A 24493-nucleotide genomic window follows, 5' to 3' on the forward strand; every position below is an offset into this window, starting at 1 on the left:
TGAGTCAACAACTCTGGATGTCTAACAAATCTATTTCAGTGAAATGTAGAGGCTTGCCAAGGTAACGTTCTTGTGAAGATAGGTATAAGTTACCCTCTGATCTTTCTGAACACATGCCCCTCACTGAAAGAAATATTTAGGGAGAAAAAAATGTGTTTATCGAAAGGCCAAAGGGGGCCCTGGCCGGTTGGCTCAGCGGTAGAGCGTCGGCCTGGCGTGCGGGAGACCCGGGTTCGATTCCCGGCCAGGGCACATAGGAGAAGCGCCCATTTGCTTCTCCATCCCCCCCTTCCTCTCTGTCTCTCTCTTCCCCTCCCGCAGCCAAGGCTCCATTGGAGCAAAGATGGCCCGGGCGCTGGGGATGGCTCCTTGGCCTCTGTCCCAGGCGCTAGAGTGGCTCTGGTCGCGGCAGAGCGACGCCCGGGAGGGGCAGAGCCTCGCCCCTGGTGGGTGTGCCGGGTGGATCCCAGTCGGGCGCATGCGAGAGTCTGTCTGGCTGTCTCTCCCTGTTTCCAGCTTCAGAAAAGGAAAAAAAAAAAAAAGAAAGAAAGAAAGGCCAAAGGGTAAACATATACATGCACACACATCATACTTCCACGGGGATAAATATAGTGTTGATAACTGAAAAAAAAACTAAAGAAATGGTCAATGTTAAAGTATGATGTTAGTTGCTGCATAAGACAGTCCTCTTTTGAGTTACACAATTGAAAGATGTATCATCTCTCAAGTTATTTTTTTCTGTGTTTTTCTTTAGTGGTTCAGAACACAGGCTTCGGAAACGAACAGACCCAGGTTGGAAACTTGCTTTGGCCAGTTGACTGGTTGAGTGTATATTAACCTCTGGGTTAATATGTTTTCCCATTTGTGAAATGGAGATGACAACAGTGGCTTCATCACAGGACTGGAGGTGGGAGGATGGAATGAGAGAGCTGCTTATCAGTACCTGGCTGACGCAATACATGGCAGCTGTTTTTATTATTACTTCCTAGGGGAATCCTCAGACTGTGGCTGATCTTTCTACTTACGCTGAACTGCTATGTACATTTTTGTTTGTAGGAGGAAAGAATGAACCTTCTTTTCTAGATATGGTTAATTCCTCTTGTAGGGATATGGTGCTTCATGAATAGTTCAAAGATATACTCAGGGCATCTACATAAGTCTATAATAGTTCTCTGGTTGGGAGGAACTGGCAAACTTCATTTGAAGGACAGAATGATTCATTTTGTTAAAAAGGCAGGCCACTTCACTGGGTAATTTGCCACCATCTCACAGGTCAGCTGCAGATGAGACACAGTGGTATGCTAGAGCCAGCTGACATTGTTCACAAGAGCCCCTGGTACACCTATCTTCCCAGCTCCACCTTCAGTGATGTCCATTGATAGTTTAAAGTCAGCAGGGGAAATCAGCAAACACTACAAACCTCCTCTGTCTAGTCAAGCAACAAAAGAATAAGAACCTTTACGCTTTTTCTAGGAAACAGCAAGTTAGAATCAATATAGTTTGTTTTCTTTTATGAGGAGATAAAATGGCGACCACTCACATGGAGACAGGCTGGGAGTGGGAAAGAGGACTAATGTTCAGAGCCACTCTCTGGGTCAGGCACTCAGCAAGGCCCTTTACACCCAATTCCCAGCCACAAGCCTGGGAAGTCGCACTAGCAGTTGGATCAGAAAATTACGCCTTCAAAACCTAGTTTAATATGCTGTATCTTATCTCATTTCTTTTTTAGTTTTCCTTAACATCATTCAAGTCCTTTTAGAAAATGCCAGCGAAGTGAGAATAAAGCAAAGAAATGGTACTTTAAAGGCAGACGGACACAGCAATATATACTAATTATGCTGATACTTCAGGGACCTAGTCACATGTGAGACACTCAACTGATTCGGCTACTCTAAAACAAAAAGCTAAAACGAAGTGAAAATTAAAGACGGTGGACAAAAGAGCTCTGTACTCAGACACACAGACACACTCTCCTACACACATGTCCCTCCATTTGTGTTAGACCATAGCTGATTTCCCTCTGAAGTCACCTACAGATGAATTAAGAAAGAACAGATTCAATTTGAGGGCAGTACTGAGGACATGGCAAAAGTAGTCAGATACATCCTTGCTGTTAAAAAACTTAAAATTTAATTGAAAAAAAAGAGATAACAAACAATTCACTTAATTTAGTATTCAGTTCAGCATTCAGTGAACTACAGCTCATTATAGCTAATATAATGGCTAACCTTCATGGAGGACTTACTGTATGGTAGGTACTGTTCTAAGTGTTTTATATATATTAACTCATTGAATTCTCACAACAGCTCTGTAAAGATGGTAAATATTATGTGCATATTAAAACTGAGGAAAGTGAGGTACAGTTAAGTAACTTAACCTGTCCAAGGAAGTTGACTGATTAGAGAGAAAAAGACAAATAATTTGTTTTAATATGTTGGATTTAAGATGATGGTCAAATATCTAAGTAGAAACAAGAGAGGGTTGGGAATGTGGGTCTGAAGTTGGTGTTAGGTTTAAGCCCCCTTTATTTTATTTTTATTTTTTATTTAATTTAATTTAATTTTTTTGTATTTTTCTGAAGTGAGAAGTGGGGAGGCAGTCAGACAGACTCCCTCATGTGCCTGCCCGGGATCCACCCAGCATGCCCACCAGGGGGCAATGCTCTGCCCATCTGGGGCATTGCTCTGTTGCAGCTGGAGCCATACTAGCGCCTGAGGTGGAGGCCATGGAGCCGTCCTTAGCACCCAGGCCAACTATGCTGCAATGGAGCCCTGGCTGTGGGAGGGGAAGAGAGAGACAGAGAGAAGAGGGGGGTAGGGTGGAGAAGCAGATGGGTGCTTCTCCTGTGTGCCCTAGCCAGAAATCGAACCTAGGACATCCATATGCCAGGCCGACACTCTACTGCTGAGCTAACTGGCTAAGGCCTAAGCCCCCTTTAAAATTCAAATTCTCCTCACCAAACTTCTCACCCTGGCTCAAAACAGAACATTCTCATCACTTACTGTGAGGTTGTAGTTAATTGGCTTGCTATTCTCTCACTTAATGTCTTCCTGGCCTTCACTTTAAAATGTAGCAAAAAGTTTATCTTTGCAGAAATGTCAGGGAAAGCTTATATTGGAAAGGGACCTGACAATTAGGGGAGTTTAAATCATAATACAGTAGTTGTTTGTAAAAGCCTAACCCCACAGGCCCAGAGGCACTGTCTTCTGATAGCTGTCTTCTGATACATCAGCATCACCTCAATTCCGAGGGCAGTGCAAACCATGGGAGAAAGGGGGACTGGCTTGCTTGAAGCTTCTGCCGGCCTGGCCAGCCTGGGACCTTTTGAACTAGCCCAGGACTCCTTTAGACAGTGAGCTGGAAGATAAACAATTTGAAGAAACTGGGGCGCCTCTCCAATCCACATACAAAAAATATATATTACTCTGTACCTATAAAGGCAATGATATCAGCCGCTTTTTCCAAGACCCCTAACTAAACTATAAAAACCCTGTTCCAACCCTCCCTGTTGCTGATATGGCTTTGGTCTGTCTCAGCATGCTTGCACCCAAGTGTATTAAATAAATTTCCTTTCGGAACGTACCAGCCTTGTGTTTTTGTTTTGGCTCTCCTAGTGCCCACCCATAGGCTTGGGTAAGGGTTTAGCCTGTCAACTATCTCATATGGAATAAGGCAGTTTGGCTGGAGTTCTTTCCAGGTCTGACCTAGTTGGGGGTTTATACCAACCTGCCAGTTGTCAAGAGAGACTAACAATAGGCTTTACCCTTCCCCAGTGGACCGGCCACCCCAGCTTCAACCTTTCAGTTGGCTCAGAAAACAGGACTCTGCAGAAGTTATGGTAGACGTTTAAGACTAGTTGTGTTCTCAGAAGAAGAAAGAAGAGAGAGAGAAGCATAAGACTCCACACTGAAAGTAGGTTACTTACCTTAAGGACCCCAGGGAAGAATAAGTGCCAACAAAGGAAGAGTGAAGCTAGGTAGGGGGTTAAACATGGCTTTCATAATGGCATTTTTTACTAGGTCTGAGGTGGGCAATTTATAAAAGTTAAATTTCACCAAATTAGAACATCACCAAGCCATACAGTGCATAGTCCCATGGCTTACAATGGAGATAGTAAACAGATGTTGTTGAATGAATGAATGAATGAATGAATGAAGTAGGACATTTCTAAGACATTAACTTACCATATATGTCTCCAGATCTTTAGGAAATATCACAAACTTTACAGTTAGTTGTTTTATAGAACGGTGTGTGGAAAACATCAAAACTTCAGCAAACATAATCTCTGCTACTTTATCCTTCCCAATACCAATGTTTCCAGTCCCAAGGGCAGGAAAGGAAATGGAAGTTAAATTTAGCTCAAAGCATTTTTCTAAACACTTGTGCACTGCATTTTTCAAACTCTGTAGGAAAAAAAAAAATTTAAGCTTAGTCTTCAAGTCAAAAATAAGAATTCACTTAACCCCTTGATTCTGCCCATATTTTACAATGCTAATTTCCACTCTCCCTCAGGGCTATGTCCATGCCTCCTGAGAGGATAGGAAAGGTCCCACTCCATTGGAAACCCATTTACAACTATAAAGTTAAATGATGAAAAATGGAAGAGCTGAAGAAACGAAAATAATTGAGTGGTCCTTTTTGTGCTATTCAGGACCTTCGGGCGCCATGATTTCTCCCAGTTTATGTAGCCTTGTTGATCTCCCCAGGTCAGAGAGCCAACCATCAGATTTTTTCCACTCATCTGCCACTTCCAGGTCAACATAAAGAGCTCTTGGGAGTTTAATACAGAAAGTAGAAATTAAAATAAGTAAGCAGCATTTATTCAATGCCATTAAGGTCTGCCGTGTAATTTCTCCTTGAGGAGTGCTGGTCTATTTGGCCGGTTTAAACTTTCTCTCAATGTTTCAACATCCGAACTGAATGCTAATACAAGAAGGTTGTATGTGGAAGGATTTTGGAAAACTGAGGGGTAGAGAAGATTGGAGGGCCAATTTGGGATTAGAGGGCCCTTTAGCCAAGAAAGGGACAGAAATGGTGATAAAATAAAGATAGACTAAGGGAAGTGGAAGATACCACAGTTAATAGGTTTGACTGGAATGTGCTAGAAGGGAAATCCCAAATCCTCCTGGGATTTAACAGATGGAGTGGAGGGAAATGTGGAGAGGCTGAATCCCAGGCCCATTTAAGAAAAGTACCAGTGTGGTAAGGTGAGAGGATGTGCAGACTGACGTTTCTGTGTCTATTTGTGGTATGCCCACTTAAAATTTAGACATGTGTGCCTGACCAGGTGGTGGCTCAATGGATAGAGCATCGGACTGGGATGCGGAGGACCCAGGTTCGAGACCCCAAGGTCGCCAGCTTGAGTGTGGGCTCATCTGGCTTGAGCAAAAGCTCACCAGCTTGAACCCAAGGTCTCTGGCTAGGGCAAGGGGTTACTTGGTCTGCTGAAGGCCCATGGTCAAGGCACATATGAGAAAGCAATCAATTAAGGTGTCGCAGTAAAAAACTGATGATTGATGCTTCTCATCTCTCTGTTCCTGTCTGTCCCTATTTATCCCTCTCTCTGACTCTCTGTCTCTGTAAAAAAAAAAAATTTAGACATGTGTTAGGTAATATTTTAAATTAAACTTTCTTTTTTTTCCCCTTAAATGAGAAGTGGGGAGGCAGAAAGGCAGACTCCCGCATGTACCCTGACAGGGATCCAACCCACAAGCCCCCAAGGGGTGATGCTCTGCCCATCTAGGGCAGTTGCTCCATTGCTTGGCAATTGAACTATTTTAGCACCCAAGGGGAGGCCATGGAGCCATCCTCAGCACCTGGGGCCAACTTGCTCCAATCAAGCCATGGCTGCAGGAGGAAAAGACAGAGATAAAGAGAAGGGAGAGGGGGAAGGGGGAAGAGGCAGATGGTTGCTTCTTTTGCGTGCCCTGAGCGGAAATTGAGCCCAGGACATCTACACACCAGGCTGATGCTCTACCACTGAGCCAACTGGCCAGCACCAAAATTAAACTTCTTAAGATAACTCATTAAGACAACAACAGTTATTCCACATTTCAGGTTTTCACAAGAGTGGTAGAAAATGGGGACTATGCCACTTGACAATATTTCATGAACGTAATGACATGATGGAAATTCAACAAACACTATACAAACTATCAAGCTACATAAAGATAAGCTTATTTTCAATGAATAAATGAATGAATGAAGTAGGACATTTCTAAGACATTAACTTACCTCACATGTCTCCACATTTGACCCAAGACTTTGTGAAGGCCACAACACATGGAACACATATTGACAGGACAATTTAAATCCCTTTGTGACCAGTACCAACTGGGAATCCTGAGGTGCCTGGTGAATTTTTTTGATAAATTCCTCTTCCATTTTATCTCCTGCTTGGCGTAGAATTGATTGTGACACTGGACCAGCTCCAAGACCACTTAGCTCTGCAGAGTTAACAATTACATCTGTCTGAAAAGGGAAAAAATGGACAAGATTCATAGTTAAATTACTTTTTGTTAAATCGCTAATTTAAAGATTTCCCTGAAGAGCTTTTAAAAATGCTTTCAAAGATCCTAAATCCACAAAAATATCATTTAATAATGGAGAGAAACTCATATTTCCAAAGCTTACTCATTTGATCAGTTTGTTTATCCTATTCAGTAACGAGGTAAAGTGTGTGGAAGATGCACTTTTTATTGCAGACATCTCACTCCCCTGTTGGCTTATCCACCCACCCACCTCGCAAATTCTGAGCATTTCCTGTGATTTATTTTAAGTTTTATCATTGAATCGTTTCATTCCCTGCCCCACTGTCATAACTTTTTGCTATTTTTGTGTGAATTTTGTTTTGTTCTAAACAGAGTGGAAATAAAATTTCTCAAAAAAAATCTACCTCCTGTTTCTTTTTTAAAGGTGAGTAGTATATAGTTAAAGAAAGTACAAATGAGACAAAAAGAAGCCTTCAGGGGAAAGTAGGCCTGTACTTTGGTGGGGTCCCCAGATCCCCCACTCACCCATCTATCCTTCAGGTAACCACTTTTACCAGTTCCTCATCTGTCCTTTCAGAAACAGACTGTACATACACATGGGCTGAAGTTTAAGTCAAGTCACCTAGTTCGCTCCAAGAGCTGTGCTAAAAGAGTTGTATCCTTTCCCCTTACCATGCACAAATCCCTCTAGAATTATCCTGATGGTTCTGGCTCCCTTTGGGGGTAATTTAAGTATTTCTTATAGATGTTAATGAATGCTTCACTTTGAAAGTGGGAACAAAATTTGCAATTTGGGGAACTGGCCCTCTTTTAAAATTTTAAGGTTCCTAATGTTCTTGGCAATAATACAATAAATTTTTAGGTAAAGGAACAAATTCTTCAACTAGGCTGTTTCTACTTTAATGTTTTTATATTAATGACTTACCAAATAAATATTACATTTTTGTGGGAGTCTCCTCAGCCTTCTTTCTAATGTTTTGCAGGCAATAAGTGGTATTTTTCACTTACAGTTAAGTCTATTTGATTATGGCCACAGGAGATTCTTATGTGTGACATCACTGATCCAGAAGAGAAAAATAATATAGTCTTCTAGTCTTTCTGTTCCTCTGTTGAACTCCCTGAACCCTGCTTCACTCTTCACTTACTTGTCAATAATTTGTTGAACACCTAGAAGCATTCCCAGATTGGGCTCTGGGGCTACAGAGATGAACAAGCCATGACCCCCGTACTCAAGGTGCTTTCTGCCTAGCAAGGGAGCTGCACTAACCTAGAAATACCTGGGTTCATTATTACCCCAACTCCCTCTCCTCTCTGCCAAAGAACCCCGGAACCCAGACAAAATGTTAAGTCACACTTTGTATTCTCCATGGCCCCGATACAAAGCCATACACTCAGAATACAACTTATAGTTCCATCTAAATCTCCATTATTTTCTATTATCCTCTGTGTCTCTCTCTGATCAAGTCATTCTCAGTCTAACAACCAGGTCTCTCTCTCCTCCTGCCAATTCATATCTATCACAATTTGAGATCACATCTAAAACTTACACTTCTGAAGTAATAATCTTTCTTGGTCCACTACACTACACTCTTGTCACAAATTTACATACTCTTAAATATTATGAACTCATTTTGTATTGAGACTTTTTTGTTTACTATTGGTAAGTTGCTTCAGAAATGTTCAGATGATTTGTCTCCCACTGAGATTTTTCAAATGGAGAATTTTTTTTTTTTTTACATAAAAAGAATATAATAGAGTTTAAGTTCTTTGGAATCAAAGATTGTTTTATTTCCTAACTGTGCCTAAGAATAATAGCAGTAATAGTTATAAATGCTTATCATGTGCAAAACTCTAGTCTAAGCATTTTGTGTGTGTCTTGATTCCAACTCTAAGATATGTGTTATCATTACCCTCATTTTCCAGATGAGAAACTAAGGACCGAAAGATAAAGTAACTGGATTCACATCAATTAGTAAATGGCAAAGCTGGCATGCAAATCCAGAAGTTCTGTCTCTAAAGTCCACATCCTTAACATGAACAAAATTAAATGTTTGAAACAGTATATACTCAAAACATACTTGATAGATAATAAGCAGTTCAGGGATCCCCTTTGACAGTGCAAGAGAAGAGAAACAAAGGCTTACCTCCTGCAGTTCAATGCAGCCTTGGACAATCTGGAGAGTCACGTTGTTCACAACCAACTTATTGAAAGGAAGGCTGGTTCCTTGACTTGCCCAGGACACCAGCTCGTTCCTCCCTAGAATAATTTCTGAAGCAGTTTTAAAGGCAGCAACTGTAGGATCCTCATTGCTTACCAGGTGAATTTCTTTCAAATGACTAGTCAGTTGCTTCCTTCGGAAATAACTGTTAATTGTGTTCACAATGATCTTTGTACAAAGATCTAGAGGGAACTGGAAAATCCCAGAGCTCAGGGCTGGAATTGCTACTGTCTCAAGGTCCTGCCTAGTCGTAGTGACAAAATCCAGAATATTCCTAATGGCCTTTTCCAGATTGAAGATACATCTCTCTTTATCCATGGCTGCCCACCGAGGCCCGACGGCATGGATAATGACTTTGCAGGGAAGCCTCCCTGCTCCTGTGATAGCTATCTCACCAGTTCCTACGTGACCACATCTCATAACATACTTTGTACTCTCGTCTTGGATTTCTTGACCGCCAGCTTTCACGAGGGCCCCAGCCAGGCCTCCCCCATGGTTAAGGCTTTCATTGGCGGCATTCACCACAGCATCAACAGCATGTCTGGTGAGGTTATCCTTCCAGACAGATAACTCCAGCCCAGGAGTCAACATTTTTCTAAAGACTTGCAGAGAGTCACTTTTACTCTCCTTGGCTGGAGAGACCAGGGTAGAGATACAGCCAAATTTATTCTGGAGGACTTCACACAACAGACTCTCATTATTTTTAAAAATTTTGAAGTCATTGTGATTAACGGGTATTTGCCAACTATAGTTTTCTCCAAGAATGTCAGTCTCTGGAAAAGGAGAGAAGAATAAAAATAAAGAAGTGAGCAAGGGTTTCTTTGAAAAGAATGTAATTCCACTTCATATCTGGAGACTAAGTGTCTTATATGCAAAAGAGAGATAGACTTCCTCTAACCCTCTTCCTGATTCTTTCTCACTTAGATATTTAATTAGACAAAAAATATCCAAGAGTTTTCCAGAATAAATCACCCATAAAGTGCTTAGTCTTGTGTCCAGCATATAGTAAATACTCCGTAAGTGGTGGTTACTAATACAATGATGGTGGTAAAAAAAAACTATGCATATGGGAGGCTCATGAATTTTTAAATCTACATAAAAATGGTGAGTTTAGGAAGAACCATGCTTAAGGCACAAATATCAGAAAGAACTTAATTATGAATCAAAAATAAGTGGAAGCTTTATTCATAACTTGTTTGCTTAGTCTTAGTGCCTTAGTCTGGGTTCTCTTAGAAAAGCAGACTCTGAGACAAGGAGTTAAGTTTATTTGGGAGGTGATCCTAGAAAATCCCAGGGACGTGGGGCGGGAGGGCAGAGTGGGAAAGTAAGACAAGAAAGAGAAGGAAATTAATAAATGGAGCTTAACTCCACCAGGGGAAACTATGTCTCAGAGCTATAACACCAAAAGGGGAAAGGAGCTGGGATACTCATCCAATTCTGTCAGTCATTGGTCAGAGCTGCTCTGTGGGGGGCGTGGCTCAGCAAATGGGTGGAACATCATACTCTAGTTTTGTGGAACAATTTTGGTGGAATTAAACTGATTGACTAAAACTTACTTACTGTACGTGGCAGACAAGATGTGCCACGCAGATGCCCCTTCAATGTGACTATGAAAGAGGGAATACAGTTAGCCAATAGCATCCAGTTGTTAGCACCTCAGGGTCCATCTCGGCTTTCCAGCCAAGGTTACGCTATTCTCAGGGTGACCCTCACCAATGGCTGATCAAGGCCATTTGTGTCCAATGTGGGACTCCCCTGATGGGTGATCTCAGGCTGGCCAAGGTTTCTTTACAGTAGGATGGCTCCACCTGCCCAATCTGGTTTCTTCTCTTTTTTTTCCCAGGATAAACCTTTTACATTCCTAATTCCATCTTAGTTTCTGCTTCCTTGAGAACCCAACCTGTGACACTATATTTCATGGAATCAGAGGCATCATTATTATATGACACTGAGAAAGGAAAAACAGTGCCAATTAAACCATGGCACACTACGACTGACTGGGAGTAGCTTTATTTCCGAGATGTGAAAAACTGTGCATCTTAAAATAGGGAAAATGTGGTCATGAATTATACTTAACTTCAACTCCCATTTGTAATCTCAGTCACCCAGAAAGACCTCTGGTGGCTTCAATTATCAAAAAGAAGCAGCACACCAGTAGCCAGGTCCAACTGGCCTGCACTTTAGTTGAAAATATCAAGTGGGCCACCCTTAGGTTTAGGTAGCTTCTGTTTGGCAAGAGACAATCAGTGGGTTGCCTCTTCTGACAAATTTCTATGGCTGTGGTCACAAGTCTCACATCTTGTGGACAAAGAACAGAGTCACGGGAGCCCCGGGAGCCCTAAGCGAAGGCCGCTGACTCACACGGCCTCTGAAGCAGACCACCTTCTGATGCACGCACTGAGGTTGCTGCAAGGTCCTGCAATCACGCACCTGAACACAGGCAGGGGAGAGAGCCTCCTTTTGCGTTCCCCTTTATCCACTGAGGACAGATATGAGCAAAGATGTTCTGAAACAAGACTGAGAATGATGTCATCCTACCTGATTCCTCATTGTAAGCTGCAGCTCCAGCACCCTGTGAAAAATGAGAGTGCTTTTTAAAAAAAACTGAAACTGAATGACCACAGATTACTGAGAACAAATACAGTCTAGTAATCACAAAGCAACAGAAACTTTCCTGAAAGCCCTGGGTTTGAGGGGGAAGGGGAACACATGTTTCTTCCTTTGTTTAATCTGCCTGAGCTATTTGAAACACTAAATGTTCTAGCAAGTACTGACCCTATCCCACTTCCTAGAGGCCAATCAATGCACTTCTAGTTCTGGATGAGAGGAAGGGTTAGAGATTAACACTTGAAAAGACCCAAAGGTCACACAGATCAAAACGACAAAAAAACTTTCACAGGCCTCCAATTTCCAAAGGTTTGTGGGGTTTTTCTAGACAGAACAGAAGACAGCAGGGGCATGACCCTCATCAGCTACACCTCCCATTTAACAGTAAGGACCTCTTTTCATTGCTTATTTCACGACACAAGCCTGAATGTAGAATTTTACGATTTAACAAATGATGTGTCTTTTCTCTATGTCCTTGTTTTTACCTTTCCTTCATAATCGTCCTTCCCTCATTCTGAAAAAGCAGAAATGTTGAATGCGTAGACAGAATCAAAATGATACTGAGGTCACATTTAAAAAAAATCATCCATCTGGCCCTGGCTCGTTGACTCAGTGGTAGAGCATTGGCCCAGCATGTGGATGTCCCAGGTTTGATTCCCGGTCAGGGCACACAGGAGAAACACCCTCTGTTTCTCCATTCCTTCCTTTCTCTGTTCTGTTCTCTTCTTTCTCTCTCTTCCTCTCCCTCAACCATAGCTAGATTGGTTCAAGTGCATCACCCCAGGCACTGAGGATGGCTCTGCCTCAGGTGCTAAAAATAGCTTGTTTGCAAGCATGGCCCCAGATGGATCCTGGTTGAGGCACATGTGAGAATCTGTCTATCTCCCCCCTCTCACTTGGAAAAGAAGAAAAAAAAAATCATCCATCCTCATGGTGCCCATTGATTATATATTAGCATATTCTTGATCCCCTTTGTCTCACCTGGTGCAAAGAGTAAACTTTTACTGGGCAATTAAGACCAAACTGAAGACCCAGATTTCTTGGTGTTATAAGAAGAACTATTCATGTGATCAAAGTTCATGATTTGTATATATTTCTACATAAGTACTTTTACCTTAGGATAGTCCATCCTCCAGGACCCTGGGGTCTTCAAATGTTTATACTCTGTTTTGTGTTTCCAAGCATAAACTGTTGTTTCCAAATACAGTGGCCCACTTCTAGGAATCAATACAAAGGATGCAATAAGTATTGACCAACACCTGAGGGAATTTGGTAAGAATGCACGATAGGAAAACTAAATATAATTTCTGATCCTGAGTAGTTTTACTGGTGAAGAGGCACTATTGTTTTGCTGCTGTAGTTACTGTTTAACTTTTATCCTTTACAGAGAGGTTCCAATTGAAACCACAATGGCAGTTCACAGAAGGGAAAAGAGCTATACAGGTTATAGGAGGGAAAGCTTTATGGAGAAAGTGAGACTAGAACCAGATCCTGAAGGTAAGGTGACCAATCGTCCTCCTTTAGGGAGGACAGTCTTTCTTTCTTTTGTAAGTTCCATCCTCCCTTGAAAAGTGTCCTCCTACATGTCCTTCTTTTTAATATTGGAAGACTAATCTGTAAATGTCCATATTCGATTGATGCAGAGTCGACTCATTGCGTGTGATGTGATGTATTTGTATCTAAATGAGTACTTTTTCCTTACAGTGATTATTAAAAATTAATAGGCATGTAAGCATAATTAAAATATAAAATATTACAAATATTTTCATTAGACATTTATTATATTATAGTATATTATTTTTGCAATGAATAAAATATTTCTTTTATTTACAATGCTATTTTCTTCAATTTATTTTTGTCCTCCTTTTCATTGTAAAAAAGTTGGTCACCTTACTGAAGGATGGACAGGTTCTTACATAGTTAGAAGGGGAGAATGATACCAAGTAGTAAGACTGAGCACAGCATTCAAAAAACAGTGAGGGAAACCGAGCCTATGAGTAAGCATGAAGAACACTGGAGAGTGTTTGAAGAAAGAAACTGCTAAGTGTCAAATCAACTTAAAATAAACTGCTATATACATAGGTTGGTATATATGAATCTCATGGTAACCAAAAAACTGTGATAGATATACAAAAAATGAAGAGAATGAAATATAAATATAATACTAACAAAGTCATCAAATCACAAGGTCAAAAAAGCAAAAGGAGAAAGTAAAAGAGAAAAACTAAAAAAAAAAAAAAAAAGAAGAAGAAAAAGAAAAAAATGTACTTATGCCTGACAAGGGTATGTGTACTGATTTCCTTGATCTAATGAGAAAAGGGAATATCTGGATAAAATGAAAATGATTAACGACAGAGTAGCCTACAATTGTTGCCCATATAGTTGCCATCAGGCTTCTGAAATGATTTCTAATGCCTTTGCAATCGAAATATTTTATACAGTTATCTACAGCATCAAAGCATTATTATTCTTACACATCAGGAAAAGCAGCAAGTCCAGTACAATCCTAAAGTACGAGGACAAGATGGACTTTTGCCTCCAGAGGGCACTGCTGTTTTCACAAAAAAGGAAGTCTTTCTGCTTTGGCAGCAGGCTTCCGGTGGGGATGGTGTTGCACTTGTTTTTTAGAGTAAATTTTAATTTATTTTTTTGTGACAGAGACCGAAACAGAGAGAGGGACAGATAGGGACAGACAGACAGAAGGGGAGAAAGATGAGAAGCATCAATTCTTTATTGCAGCACCTTGTTTGTTGATTGCTTTCTCATACGTGCGCGTGTGTGTGTGTGGGGGGGGGGGTACAGCAGATCAAGTGACAATTGCTCAAACCAGCAACCTGGGGCTCAAGCTGGTGAGCTTTGCTCAAACCAGATGAGCCCGTGCTCAAGCTGGCAAGCTCAGAGATCAAACCTGGGTCCTCCGTGTCCCAGTCCGACACTCTATCCACTGTGCCACCGCCTGGTCAGGCTTGTTTTTTTTTTTCTTAAGACCAGGCTTTAAAGGCCTAAGGATAGACTTGAGGGGTGGGATGGTATTTAACGCCAAAGAAATTAGAAACAAGGAGCATATTGTCCAAAACATTCCATCTCTTCCATTTTAAAAACAATACCACCATCAATAAAAGCCTTTCCAACTTTCCTTCCCTGTTTCCTTCTGTGTGTTTTTCTCTGCATGGACAGCATGAAGTTGACTCTCCTCCATCCAGCCGCCTGCTCAGCCCACCGTAGTGGGTTCCTGCCTCACTCCCAGCACTCCTCTGAAACTGCTTCTCAGTGTCCTCCACGAAGTTAACCCGAGAAGACTCTTTGATCCTAATCTTTACTTTATCCTTTTCTATAGTTATTTCACTCTTCGAGTCCTAAAACTCTGCCTCCTTGCCTTCTCCCACGCCATCTTCCCTTGGTTCTTTTGTGACCTTGCACTTTACCTTCACAGGTCTTTGCCCAGATTCATCTCCCTACCCTTACCCAACCCCTCCCCCCCCCCTCCACGCTCTCTCCTGGATTCTACTACAGCTCAATCATTTCTTTTTAAAGATTTAAATGTATTTATTTAACATTTTATTGTTTGAATAGGTGTTATGTTGACTGGTTCAAATTCAGAAAGTGTAAAAGGCTTTCTCCTACTCTTAACTGCAGAATTATAAAGTTGTAATTTTGAGAGTACTCCCAAATTGCTCTCCATAAAGACTAACCCATTTCCAGTCTTACCAGCCATGTACAAAAACCTTATCTTTGACCTCTCTGCTTCCATTTATCCCTTCTTGGAAATGTGTCCTCCACATGGTTGTCAATACCATCCTTCTAAAATGTACATCTGACGTATCACTCTCACGCTTCCCCTGCTCACAACCCTTCCACTTCTCCCTACTAATCTTCAAGACCTTTCACTGTCTAGACCTGTGCTATCTGTTCAGTGTGGGTCATTAGCTAGTTCTTGAGCTCCCAAAATGTGGCTAGTTTCGAGTGAGATGTGATGTAAGTGTGAGATAAACACTGGATGGCAAAGACTCAGTATGACAAAAAGAATGTAAAATATCTCAGAAGTTTTTAACATTGCTTACATGCTGAATGATTAATTTAGGATATATAAATGATTAAATTTAGGATATATTGAGTTAAATAACATCACTAAAACTAATTTCACCTGTTTATACTTTTTATACTATGGCTCACTGAATTTTTTAAATAGATATTTGGTTCCATTATATTTGTACTGGACAGCGCTGATATAGACCCTTCTTCCATCATTTTCCTCACCCATCTCATCTCCTCCAAGGATCCTCCATCCCTTGATCCATGCTTCAGATAACAGGGGTCCCTGTCCTGTGCCTCAGATCCCCCTACACACACACTCTCTCTCTCTCTCTCTCTCTCTCTCACACACACTCACACACACACACACACACACACACACACACACACACCATGGACACACACACTCTCTCATTAAGATTCTGCTTCAAACTTCCACTTGGAGGCCTTCAAGAGATTTGCTTCTTCATTCACAAATCCACCTCCCTTTACCGGCCGTGAGGGGGGTGCCATGTTCATCTTGATTCCCTATAACAGGGCAACACGCGGTCCACACCGTTAGCCAAATCAAGGAATGGGGGCAGAAAACCCCCAAGAGCCAGTCTAAAGGATAGAGTCGGAGGGAAGTAACAGGTGATTGGTCATAACACAAGTGAACAATTCCAGTTTTTTGGTTAAATGCAGGTGTAAATCTGAACTCAGAACGGGAATTACATTTTAGCTGTCTATAACGGTAATAACAGTAAGAGCTGAAAGGAATCAGAAACTCGGGAAAAACTTTTTTTGACTTCAGCATCTGACCAGGCTCATCCTCACAGGGGGACCTGGCCCTGGGGCTGGGGCCCGCTTCTCGCCCGCCCGCCGCCCGAGCCCGCAGGGGTCGCCCACCGCCCGGGGGCCGCGGGACGGGGGACCTACTCACCGGCGGACCGCAGGAGGGAAGGCGGCAAGGGCTGGAGGGGGAGCGGCTCTGCCGGGAATAGGGAGGGATCTCGGGGAAAGCGAAACTGAAACTTTGCGGCCCCGGGCGCGGGGCGGGACGCACCCCGGCCTTCGTCCGGGCCCAGCAACATCCCGAGCCGCTGCGCCACCCTGACGCGGAAAGCCATGGCCTCGACCGTCCGCTCGCCGTCCCCACTGCTCGTGCGGGTGTTGGAACCCGGCCCCCCGATACCCCTACGTCGGAAGCTGCAAAGCTACTTCCAGAGCCTGCGGCAGTCGAGCGGCGGGGAGTGCACCGTCCGGTCCGTGGGCCCCAACGACGAGGGCACCTTCGAGGTGGCGTTCTTGGAAAGGGCAGGTGAGCCGCAGGCCCGGGCTGGGGGTGCAAAGGCCGTTTCTGGGGCCCTACCCCGCGGGATTCCAGGCAGACACCCAGTGCGAGCTGACCTAGGAGAGAGGGCTGGAGAAAGTATGGCGCTGTCTCAGGGGACAGGAACCAGGGACTCTTGCTGCCAGGAGACACAGCCCACACTGGAGGAGAGAGCCCGGAAGTGCCCAGTGGGTGAGCTGGTCCTGGATGGCACCCTAAAGTGGACACCTTCCAGCATCCTCATCCTGACTCATCTTTCTCAGCCCTCAGAAGAACACCTTTCTCCCCCAGATGCCTGTCACCTCTTGCCATTTAGGCATTCCACTTTTATGTTTTAAGTTATTATTCCATTGATTTATTTTTGAGGATTACAAAAATAACATGAACACTGTAGAAAAGAGAAAAAAAGAACAAAGAAGGGCACCTGAGAGAAACAATGTGAACATTTGGGTTTATTTTAGCTTTTTTCTATGAATGTCAGTGAGCACATATGTGTATTTACAAATTTCTGAGTCTGCACTGTTGACTTCCTGGGTTTTTTTAATCTACTTTATGATTATTATTCCATGTGATTGAAAAGGGAAACCAAGACAATTTCAGAGACATGACTTTTAATGAGTTGTTGATGTTCCCTTATCATTGAGCTTTCATTTGTACAGTAAACTGAAGCTGCCCACTTGAGAGTTTTGAATAGGTGCCTCATATCCCCTGCCACTAACACACCATCCCAGCATGCGGGGAGCAGCCCTTATTGGGAGGGTGCTTGGGCAGGGTACAGATGCATGAATAAGAGGATTATTTGAGATTACTCTCGTATCTATGTGTATGTATGTGTTTGATCTCTCACTAAAGCTAAAGAGAGAGTGTTGGAAAAAAGAAATCACCAAATTTCTATTGACAACAAATGTGTGACTGTTTTCCTGGAACCCAAGGAAAATCCAATAGAGAACAATATGAGACCCAGAATGTCTCAAGTACAAACACAATCACAAGACGAGGCAAGGTCTGGTGAGATGCATCCAAATGAGGAACGTTTTCCTAATGCTGTGAATTCCTCTGTCCAAAAGGTGAGTATTGAGAGAAGGAGCTAGGTATGTACTTGCAACTTCCTCTCCAGTCACCGTATCTTTCCGTATGGTCCAACAACTATTGGCTGAGGACTTACTATGAGCCAGGCACTGGGACACAGGGGACAACAAGTCCCTGCTGGGAGTGGGGTGGTACCCAGAAGGACAGTAAGCAAGAAAACCAAACAAATAAAACTATTTCAGAGAGTGATATATACCTTAGAGAGTGACGTGGCCAGGGCAAGGAAGGGGAAGGAAGTGATGCTGTTTCTGACCATGAGTCAGAGATGACTTCTCTAAGGTGGCATTTGTTCTGAAACTTGAATAAGAAGGAGCCAGCCATGCAAGGAGTCATTTGAGAAATCAATATCAACTGCTTACTATGTGCCAGGCACTGTCACAGAAGCTGGGGATACAATCAGGAACACAATAGACCCTACCCCCAGGGACCTCACATTCTAATGGGGGAAACAGACACTAATAGTAAACAAATGGATTTATAATAAAACTAGAAAGCCCAGTGGTCATACTAAATGACCGCTGTTCTAGATATTATAAATTGTAATTAAAATGATTTGTGCAAAGGTGTCTGCTAATTCAAACTGAATTACCCAGGGCAGGCAGTGAGGACGCCCCTTTGCTTAGTGCCCCACGGGGTTTCCCCCTTCTACTTGCTTGATTGCTTAAAGTAGAGTGCAATGAAGGAAACCACTGGCGGTACATTTCTTAAGAGCCACCGCTAGCTCAATAAATAAAGGTGATTTAAATAATAAAATGTTAATTCACATGTCAAAGATTTCTTTGTACACAACATTTCTTGTGTAGATCTTTCCATCATTTTTAAGCTCGCCTTGCAGAGGACCATCAATTATTTTTAGTCTGTTCTTTCACAAACTCTTGACAGGACTCATTTTGTCGAGACAGGCTTTTTTGTCTTGCATCTGAGGCAAGCCTTGTTTCTCTATGCTCATCAGTCTCATTTTGCCGAGAAAGATGCATTTGCTCTGCGACTGAAGCAAGCCTTGTCTTTCTCTGCTCAGTGGTTTCTTTTTGTCGAGAAAGCCGTTTTTGTGCATCTTTAGCTCCTTTTCTCTCCTCTTCAGTGCTGTATTTTCTAGGAGGCATTCTTAAAAGAAATTACGTTAAGACGTAGTTTTTATGTAAAACAGATGATTGCCAATGCAAACAAATGTTCACCTTCCCCCTGACACGCTCAATTTGCGTTCAGCCTTAAATTGTTTCAAAAGCAGATGATTGCCAATGCAAACAAATGTTCACCTTCCCCCTGACCCGCTCAATTTGCGTTCAGCCGTGGCAACTTCACCCCATTGGCTAGTACAGTTACGCAAGCAACCAATAAGCTATCAGCGACAAACAGACACTTAAGCCGCATATAATAAAGATGTCTTCCAGTGATATGTGTTAGGAAGAAGAGTAAAGCAGGATAAATGACTGACAGGACCACTGTTTTAGGCTATCAGGAAACACCTCTCCATGAGGTAACATCTGATGGAGACATACACAAAGTAAGGGAGCTAGCCTAGCTAAGTGGATTTCTGGGGCAAGAATGTTCTAGGCAAATGCAAGCACAAGAGGAAAGGCCCCAAGACAGGGCTCTGAACCTCTGGGCTGCCGTGTGCAACATCCTCTGTGAAAAAGATTTGAAAGAAATCACCCTCGGCTAAGGGAGGAGATTATGGTTGTTTCTCTAACCTTTAGACATTCTGAAGAGGAGACTGTAGGCTTGGATGTCTGAAGGATTTCATTTGTTACTTTTAAAATTTCAGATCTTCCTTACTGTCACAGCTGACCTGAACTGTAACCTGTTCTCTAAAGAGCAGAGGGAACATATAACCACTCTCTGCCCCAATGTCAGAAAAATGGAGGGCTACAATGGAATTGAGAAGGTGTGTGGTGATTTAAGAGATATTGAAAAAATACATGACTTCCTGAATGAGCAACTCCTAGAAAGTGAGCGGAAACCTGAATCATCCCCTTTGACAACAGAGACGAACTCCCTCCATCACCAGGACCAGAACAGCTGGGTTTCTCCCTCGGAACCAAAACCCAACTCAGAAGGAAAAAGCAACTGTTTTGAAGTTCCCTCGGCTCTCTTTGAATACTTCACATATACTCATCCTAAAAAGATGGACTCAATAGAGAAAATGTTTGGTATAAAGATAAAAGTTCAGGAGAGTTCTCTGAATGTGGTCTCTTTAGACTTCACCTCAAGTCAACCAGGCAACCTTAAAGCAGCTCAAGAGTCTTTTGTCAGTGAATTTCAGAAGTGCATAGGAAGTGTGGAGCAGGAATGTGTTGCCTTAGCAGACCGTGGAAAGGCAAATAAAATCAAACAGGATTTGAGTCACCGGTTTACAAAGCTTCTTATAAAGGAGAATGGAGGAGAATTAACTCTTTTGGGGACTCAGGATGACATTTCAGCTGCCAGACGTTTTCTTGCCCCCCGAATCCCCGAAAGTCGTGTCAAGGCACCTGTGAAAATACAGACTTCCAAATGCGTGATGAATGCAATTGAAGTTGACAAAGCTCACTATAAGATTTTAGAAGCTGAATTACTCCAGGCAATATCAGAGATAGAGAAAAAGTACAACACTCAAAGTAAGGTTTGGGAAAAAAATCAGAAAACCTGCATTCTATTTGAACCTAAGGACAAAGAATTAGATCTGTCTGTGCATGCTTGTGCAAGTTTCATTGATGCCTATCAGCATGTTTCGTGTCAGCTGATGACAGTAGTTCTTTCACTGAAGCCTTTGGGCAAGAAGAAAAAAGACTTATATGGGACCAAGTTCATGGGTGACTTTAGCAAAAGGCATCCAAGTGTACACATTTTATTAAATCAAGAGTCATTGACTCTTATTGGGTTGCCAAATCACCTTGCAAAGGCAAAGCAGTATGTCTTAGAAATAGGGGGAGTGTCCCCGTTAGCTGGAGAGAAATGGAATGAGGATCATATAACACCCATGGACATTGATAATAATGCTTCAGAAACAGCTTCACCAACATCCCAGGGCTCTGCCAGTTCTGGGCCGTCAAGAGTGGACAAGAAAGAGGACATATGTAGCATATGTATGGATCTCATGAGTAACAAGCAAGTGCTACCAAAGTGCAAGCATGAATTCTGCGCCCCTTGTATCACCAAAGCCTTGACATTTAAGCCAGTCTGTCCTCTGTGCCAGACTTCCTACGGTGTCCAGAAAGGGAATCAACCAAAAGGAACAATGACTTCCCGTACCCAAAGGTCTTCGCTTCCAGGTTATGACTCCTGTGGCACCATTGTGATTAGTTATTTTATGGAAGGAGGCATACAAACAGTAAGTGTTTCTGAAGTCCATGAGTTTCTTTCCAGTGTGCTAGGATTTCCAGAGACTGTTGCCAGCTAGTGGATTTCCCAGGAATTTATTTCCATGGTCATATGCAATGGTTTTAAACAGTGATAAAGGTAACTGTTTGCTTATAACTTACCTTTTTTGTCTATTAAGGGAGAGGGAGGGTGGGTGCTGATAATATGTTAGAGTGGAGGAGTCAGGAAGGTGAATGGTATTGCCAGCATGAATTTAGAGAAGAAGAGAAATATGAATTATTGGGAATATGAGCAAACTTTCAGTAGTTTTGTTTGTTTTTGATTTGTTCTATCTACAAATGTACACCTTTATTTATAAAGTAAAATTTACACTCAGGCATGTTTTCATGTGACATTGTTTTGTCTTCATACAGGAAGAGCACCCAAACCCAGGAACGCCATACAATGGAATAAATCGAATTGCATACTTGCCAGATAACAAAGAAGGAAGGGAGGTTTTGAAATTGCTTAAGAAGGCCTTTGATCAAAAGCTTATTTTTACAGTGGGGGATTCTCGAGTTTCAGGACTCTCAAATGTCATTACATGGAATGATATCCACCACAAAACGTCCCAGTATGGCGGCCCACTAAAGTGAGAACCTCTTGAAATATAATGATTGCTAAACATAATTTAGAGGTTGTAAGATATGGCAATTTGAGGATATGACTATAAGGGACTCTTTATAGCAGGGAGATTGAATACAGCTCAATGTTTTGAGAGATATTAATTTCAAAGGCAGAAAGATTAATTCTCATCACTTTCCACACTCTCAACCACAAAGTATCATACAGTTACTAAGTTTTGCATCAAAAGGCAGGGGTCTTCAGAATCCAAGTTTAATGATATCTCAGATGACTTGATTTGAGATTTCCTATTTATTTGAAGGATAGGTCCTGTCCTTTCTTTTAAAATCATCCTTTCTTCTACCCTGTCCTCCCATCGATTCATATAAATCCTAAGTTCACTTGGTTAATAGTACTCTAGAAACTCTTATTGAATGTTGTGGAAGTTGTATTATAAGCACTCCAATTGTTTTTAATGAAAGTCAGATAGAATACCTCAGACCCTTAGTATTCAGAAGGATCTTGAGACTTCTGCAAATTTTCCAAATTTGAAAATCCTCCTGTAACATATACCACATTTTTATATATAAAATATAAAAATATATACTATACTATATTTTATATAATAGTTATAACATGTTATACATAAAATATAGTATAGTATGGTTTTATGAGAGTCAGTGCTTACCACGAACTGAAAATAAAAAAAGTCTTGTTGGAAGACAGATCCTACAGAGACAGCGAGGCTCACTCACTAGCTAAATGACTCACATCTGAGCCACTGCCTTCAGGATTGCTTGTTAAGGTTTGCAACACAATGTTAGTGCCAGGATCCTACTGTACAGATTCTTTAAAACCATGTGTGATGAAACTAAAAGGCTTTTCCTTCTGCAGCTATGGCTACCCTGATCCCAATTATCTGTCACGCGTCAAACGGGAGCTGAAAGATAAAGGAATTGAGTAAGAAGAATGCTGGAAGGACGTCTGTTGTGAGCCAAGCTTTCAAAAGACACGGTTGAAGAACTAGAGTAAATGCCAATCTAAATCCTAATATCAATAGAAACACCTTTTAAAAATGTTCCCCTTGAAGGGGTTTGAGTAAGAGTAAGAATCTGGTTTCTGTCATTTCCCAGGTGTTACTTTTTATGGAAGATGAAAGCCCCAAAGATCTGTGTGATTTTTGCTGCAGAGGTTGTATGCCTCATTCTTTGTCATTATTGGGGGAATAGGGGGATGGAGTGCTGTAGGCTTGAAATCATTTTCCTTACTCTTCATTTGAAATACTAGCTGCCAACTGGTCCTCTTTTTATTACCATCGCTGGGGTGGCCCGTTAGTTTTTTGTTTGGTCTGTTTGCCCTTTAAGTACCCTAAAGGTAATATCCTTGTGTGAATCGGGGAAAGGGGAAGCTTTGGTTATGGAAAATTAAAAGACACAAGTTCTGTTCCCTCAGGGCCAGAAAAGTGTCCAGGAGCAGAGATTGGGCAACCCTTGGTAATAAATAGCATGAATAAAATAAGTATAAATAAAAATAAATATTTTTCATGACAAAGAACCTGGTATACAGCTGGTGCTTAATACATTTTTGCTGCCTGACTTAGGTTGCTAATACCTAAGCAGAGGGATGTATGCTCCCTAGATCTTTAGCAGAGGCAAGAGTAAGGAAGCCATTTCTGGAGTCCTCGCCACTGATTTGGAAAACAGTCTCTTATCTGGTTATCCACATCCCAGACTCTCTCCAAAAACGATGAACAAAATGTCTTTTTATTTTCCTGAAGATACACATACATACACACATTTTTGGTCAGAGGGTAATAGCTAATATTTACTGTGGATGTCTTTTGTCTCTTCTATAAGATCTTTATATCTGTGTGATTGATACTATTAGTATCCCCATTTTATGACTAAGAAAACTGATGCACAGAGAGGATACATCGACAAAGGTTACATAGTTAAGAAGTGGAAGTGCTGGGATTTGAAGAAGATAGTCTGACTCCAAGGCTTCTGCACGCCAGAGCTATATTCCACCTCCCATACTGCGGGACTTCTCTGTGGAGCTGGCTGAGAAGTTTCTGTTATTCTGGGCTTCTCTCAGACATGTGTTCTTCCTATGCAGCACTCCCAGCAATTTGCCTTCAAAGAAGTCCTACCTGAAGAACTTAAAAACCCAGAATCTTTTCCTTTGTCCAGAAGATTGAGAAAGCTTAAACTAAATGATAGGCCTTTTTTAAAAAAACCAGATGATATATTTAATTTTTGGTGATTCGTTAGTCTTTACTGTTATGATTAGTTGTTTTCTGTCTATTAACCTTTTAGTTAAATTTGCTTCAAAAAACCAAAAGCTTGGTTCCTGCTTAGGCCTAGATCCTTGATTACAATGTAGTGTGTGCATAGACAGTTTAATGGCGTCAGTAGTTGCTGAGCCTTTGGATTGCTGCTTTTGCTCTGTGGAAGGTATTATCATCTGGATCTACTTTAAATAAAGTTATATCCATATCAGGAACAGATTGTCTTTGTTTTTTCCCCACTCCTGTTTTCTTTTTTTTTAGGCTGCGATTCTGGTGGTTTCCAACAAAACTACTGTTGACTTGGCTGTGTCACTTTCAGCTGTGAAAATCACATTTCTTAATCTATTTCCTCCTTAACACATAGAATATGACAACAGTAAGAGTAGGCTGCAGGTCTCATCTCTTCTCTCCTTCTAGAGAAAGCATCTACAACACCCCATCAAGCTATACGTGCCCCCTTCTTGCTCTTAGAGTTTCTGTTTCACCTTTCCAGTGACAGTGCTGGATTACCCGGATGGTTCACTGGACACCAGCAAATCAGGGCACCCTTCTC

At 41.8% G+C, this 24493-nt stretch overlaps 3 protein-coding genes across 6 annotated transcripts in view; 2 read left to right on the forward strand and 1 right to left on the reverse strand.

Annotated features, from left to right (window-relative positions):
- PARP9 (poly(ADP-ribose) polymerase family member 9) overlaps positions 1–17395 on the reverse strand; it is a 40241-nt gene extending 22846 nt beyond the window's left edge. The window contains exons 1-7 of one of the 4 annotated variants that reach the window (XM_066241853.1): positions 16272–16391; positions 15575–15877; positions 12432–12534; positions 11141–11282; positions 8636–9483; positions 6235–6471; positions 4185–4403 (exon numbers count right to left, since the gene is read on the reverse strand). In XM_066241853.1, the coding sequence (XP_066097950.1) occupies positions 4185–4403; positions 6235–6471; positions 8636–9483; positions 11141–11282; positions 12432–12446 (1461 nt within the window). In that variant the 5' untranslated portion in view covers positions 12447–12534; positions 15575–15877; positions 16272–16391. Of the gene's footprint in view, positions 1–4184; positions 4404–6234; positions 6472–8635; positions 9484–11140; positions 11283–12431; positions 12535–15574; positions 15878–16271; positions 16396–16738 lie in introns of those variants that run through there. The other 3 variants (XM_066241854.1, XM_066241856.1, XM_066241857.1) reach the window with 3 other exon arrangements.
- The window catches only part of LOC136312241 (protein mono-ADP-ribosyltransferase PARP15-like), a 328256-nt gene that overhangs the window by 248321 nt on the left and 55442 nt on the right, over positions 1–24493 (forward strand). The window lies entirely within an intron of this gene.
- On the forward strand, positions 16457–23207 carry DTX3L (deltex E3 ubiquitin ligase 3L). The gene is made up of 5 exons (XM_066241858.1): positions 16457–16649; positions 17514–17728; positions 19516–21060; positions 21464–21681; positions 22548–23207. Exons 1-5 carry the CDS (start codon positions 16457–16459, stop codon positions 22615–22617), a joined length of 2241 nt encoding a protein of 746 aa, XP_066097955.1. The 3' UTR covers positions 22618–23207.

Source organism: Saccopteryx bilineata, chromosome 8 (genome assembly GCF_036850765.1).
Source record: "Saccopteryx bilineata isolate mSacBil1 chromosome 8, mSacBil1_pri_phased_curated, whole genome shotgun sequence".
NCBI classification, from domain to species: Eukaryota; Metazoa; Chordata; class Mammalia; order Chiroptera; family Emballonuridae; genus Saccopteryx; species Saccopteryx bilineata.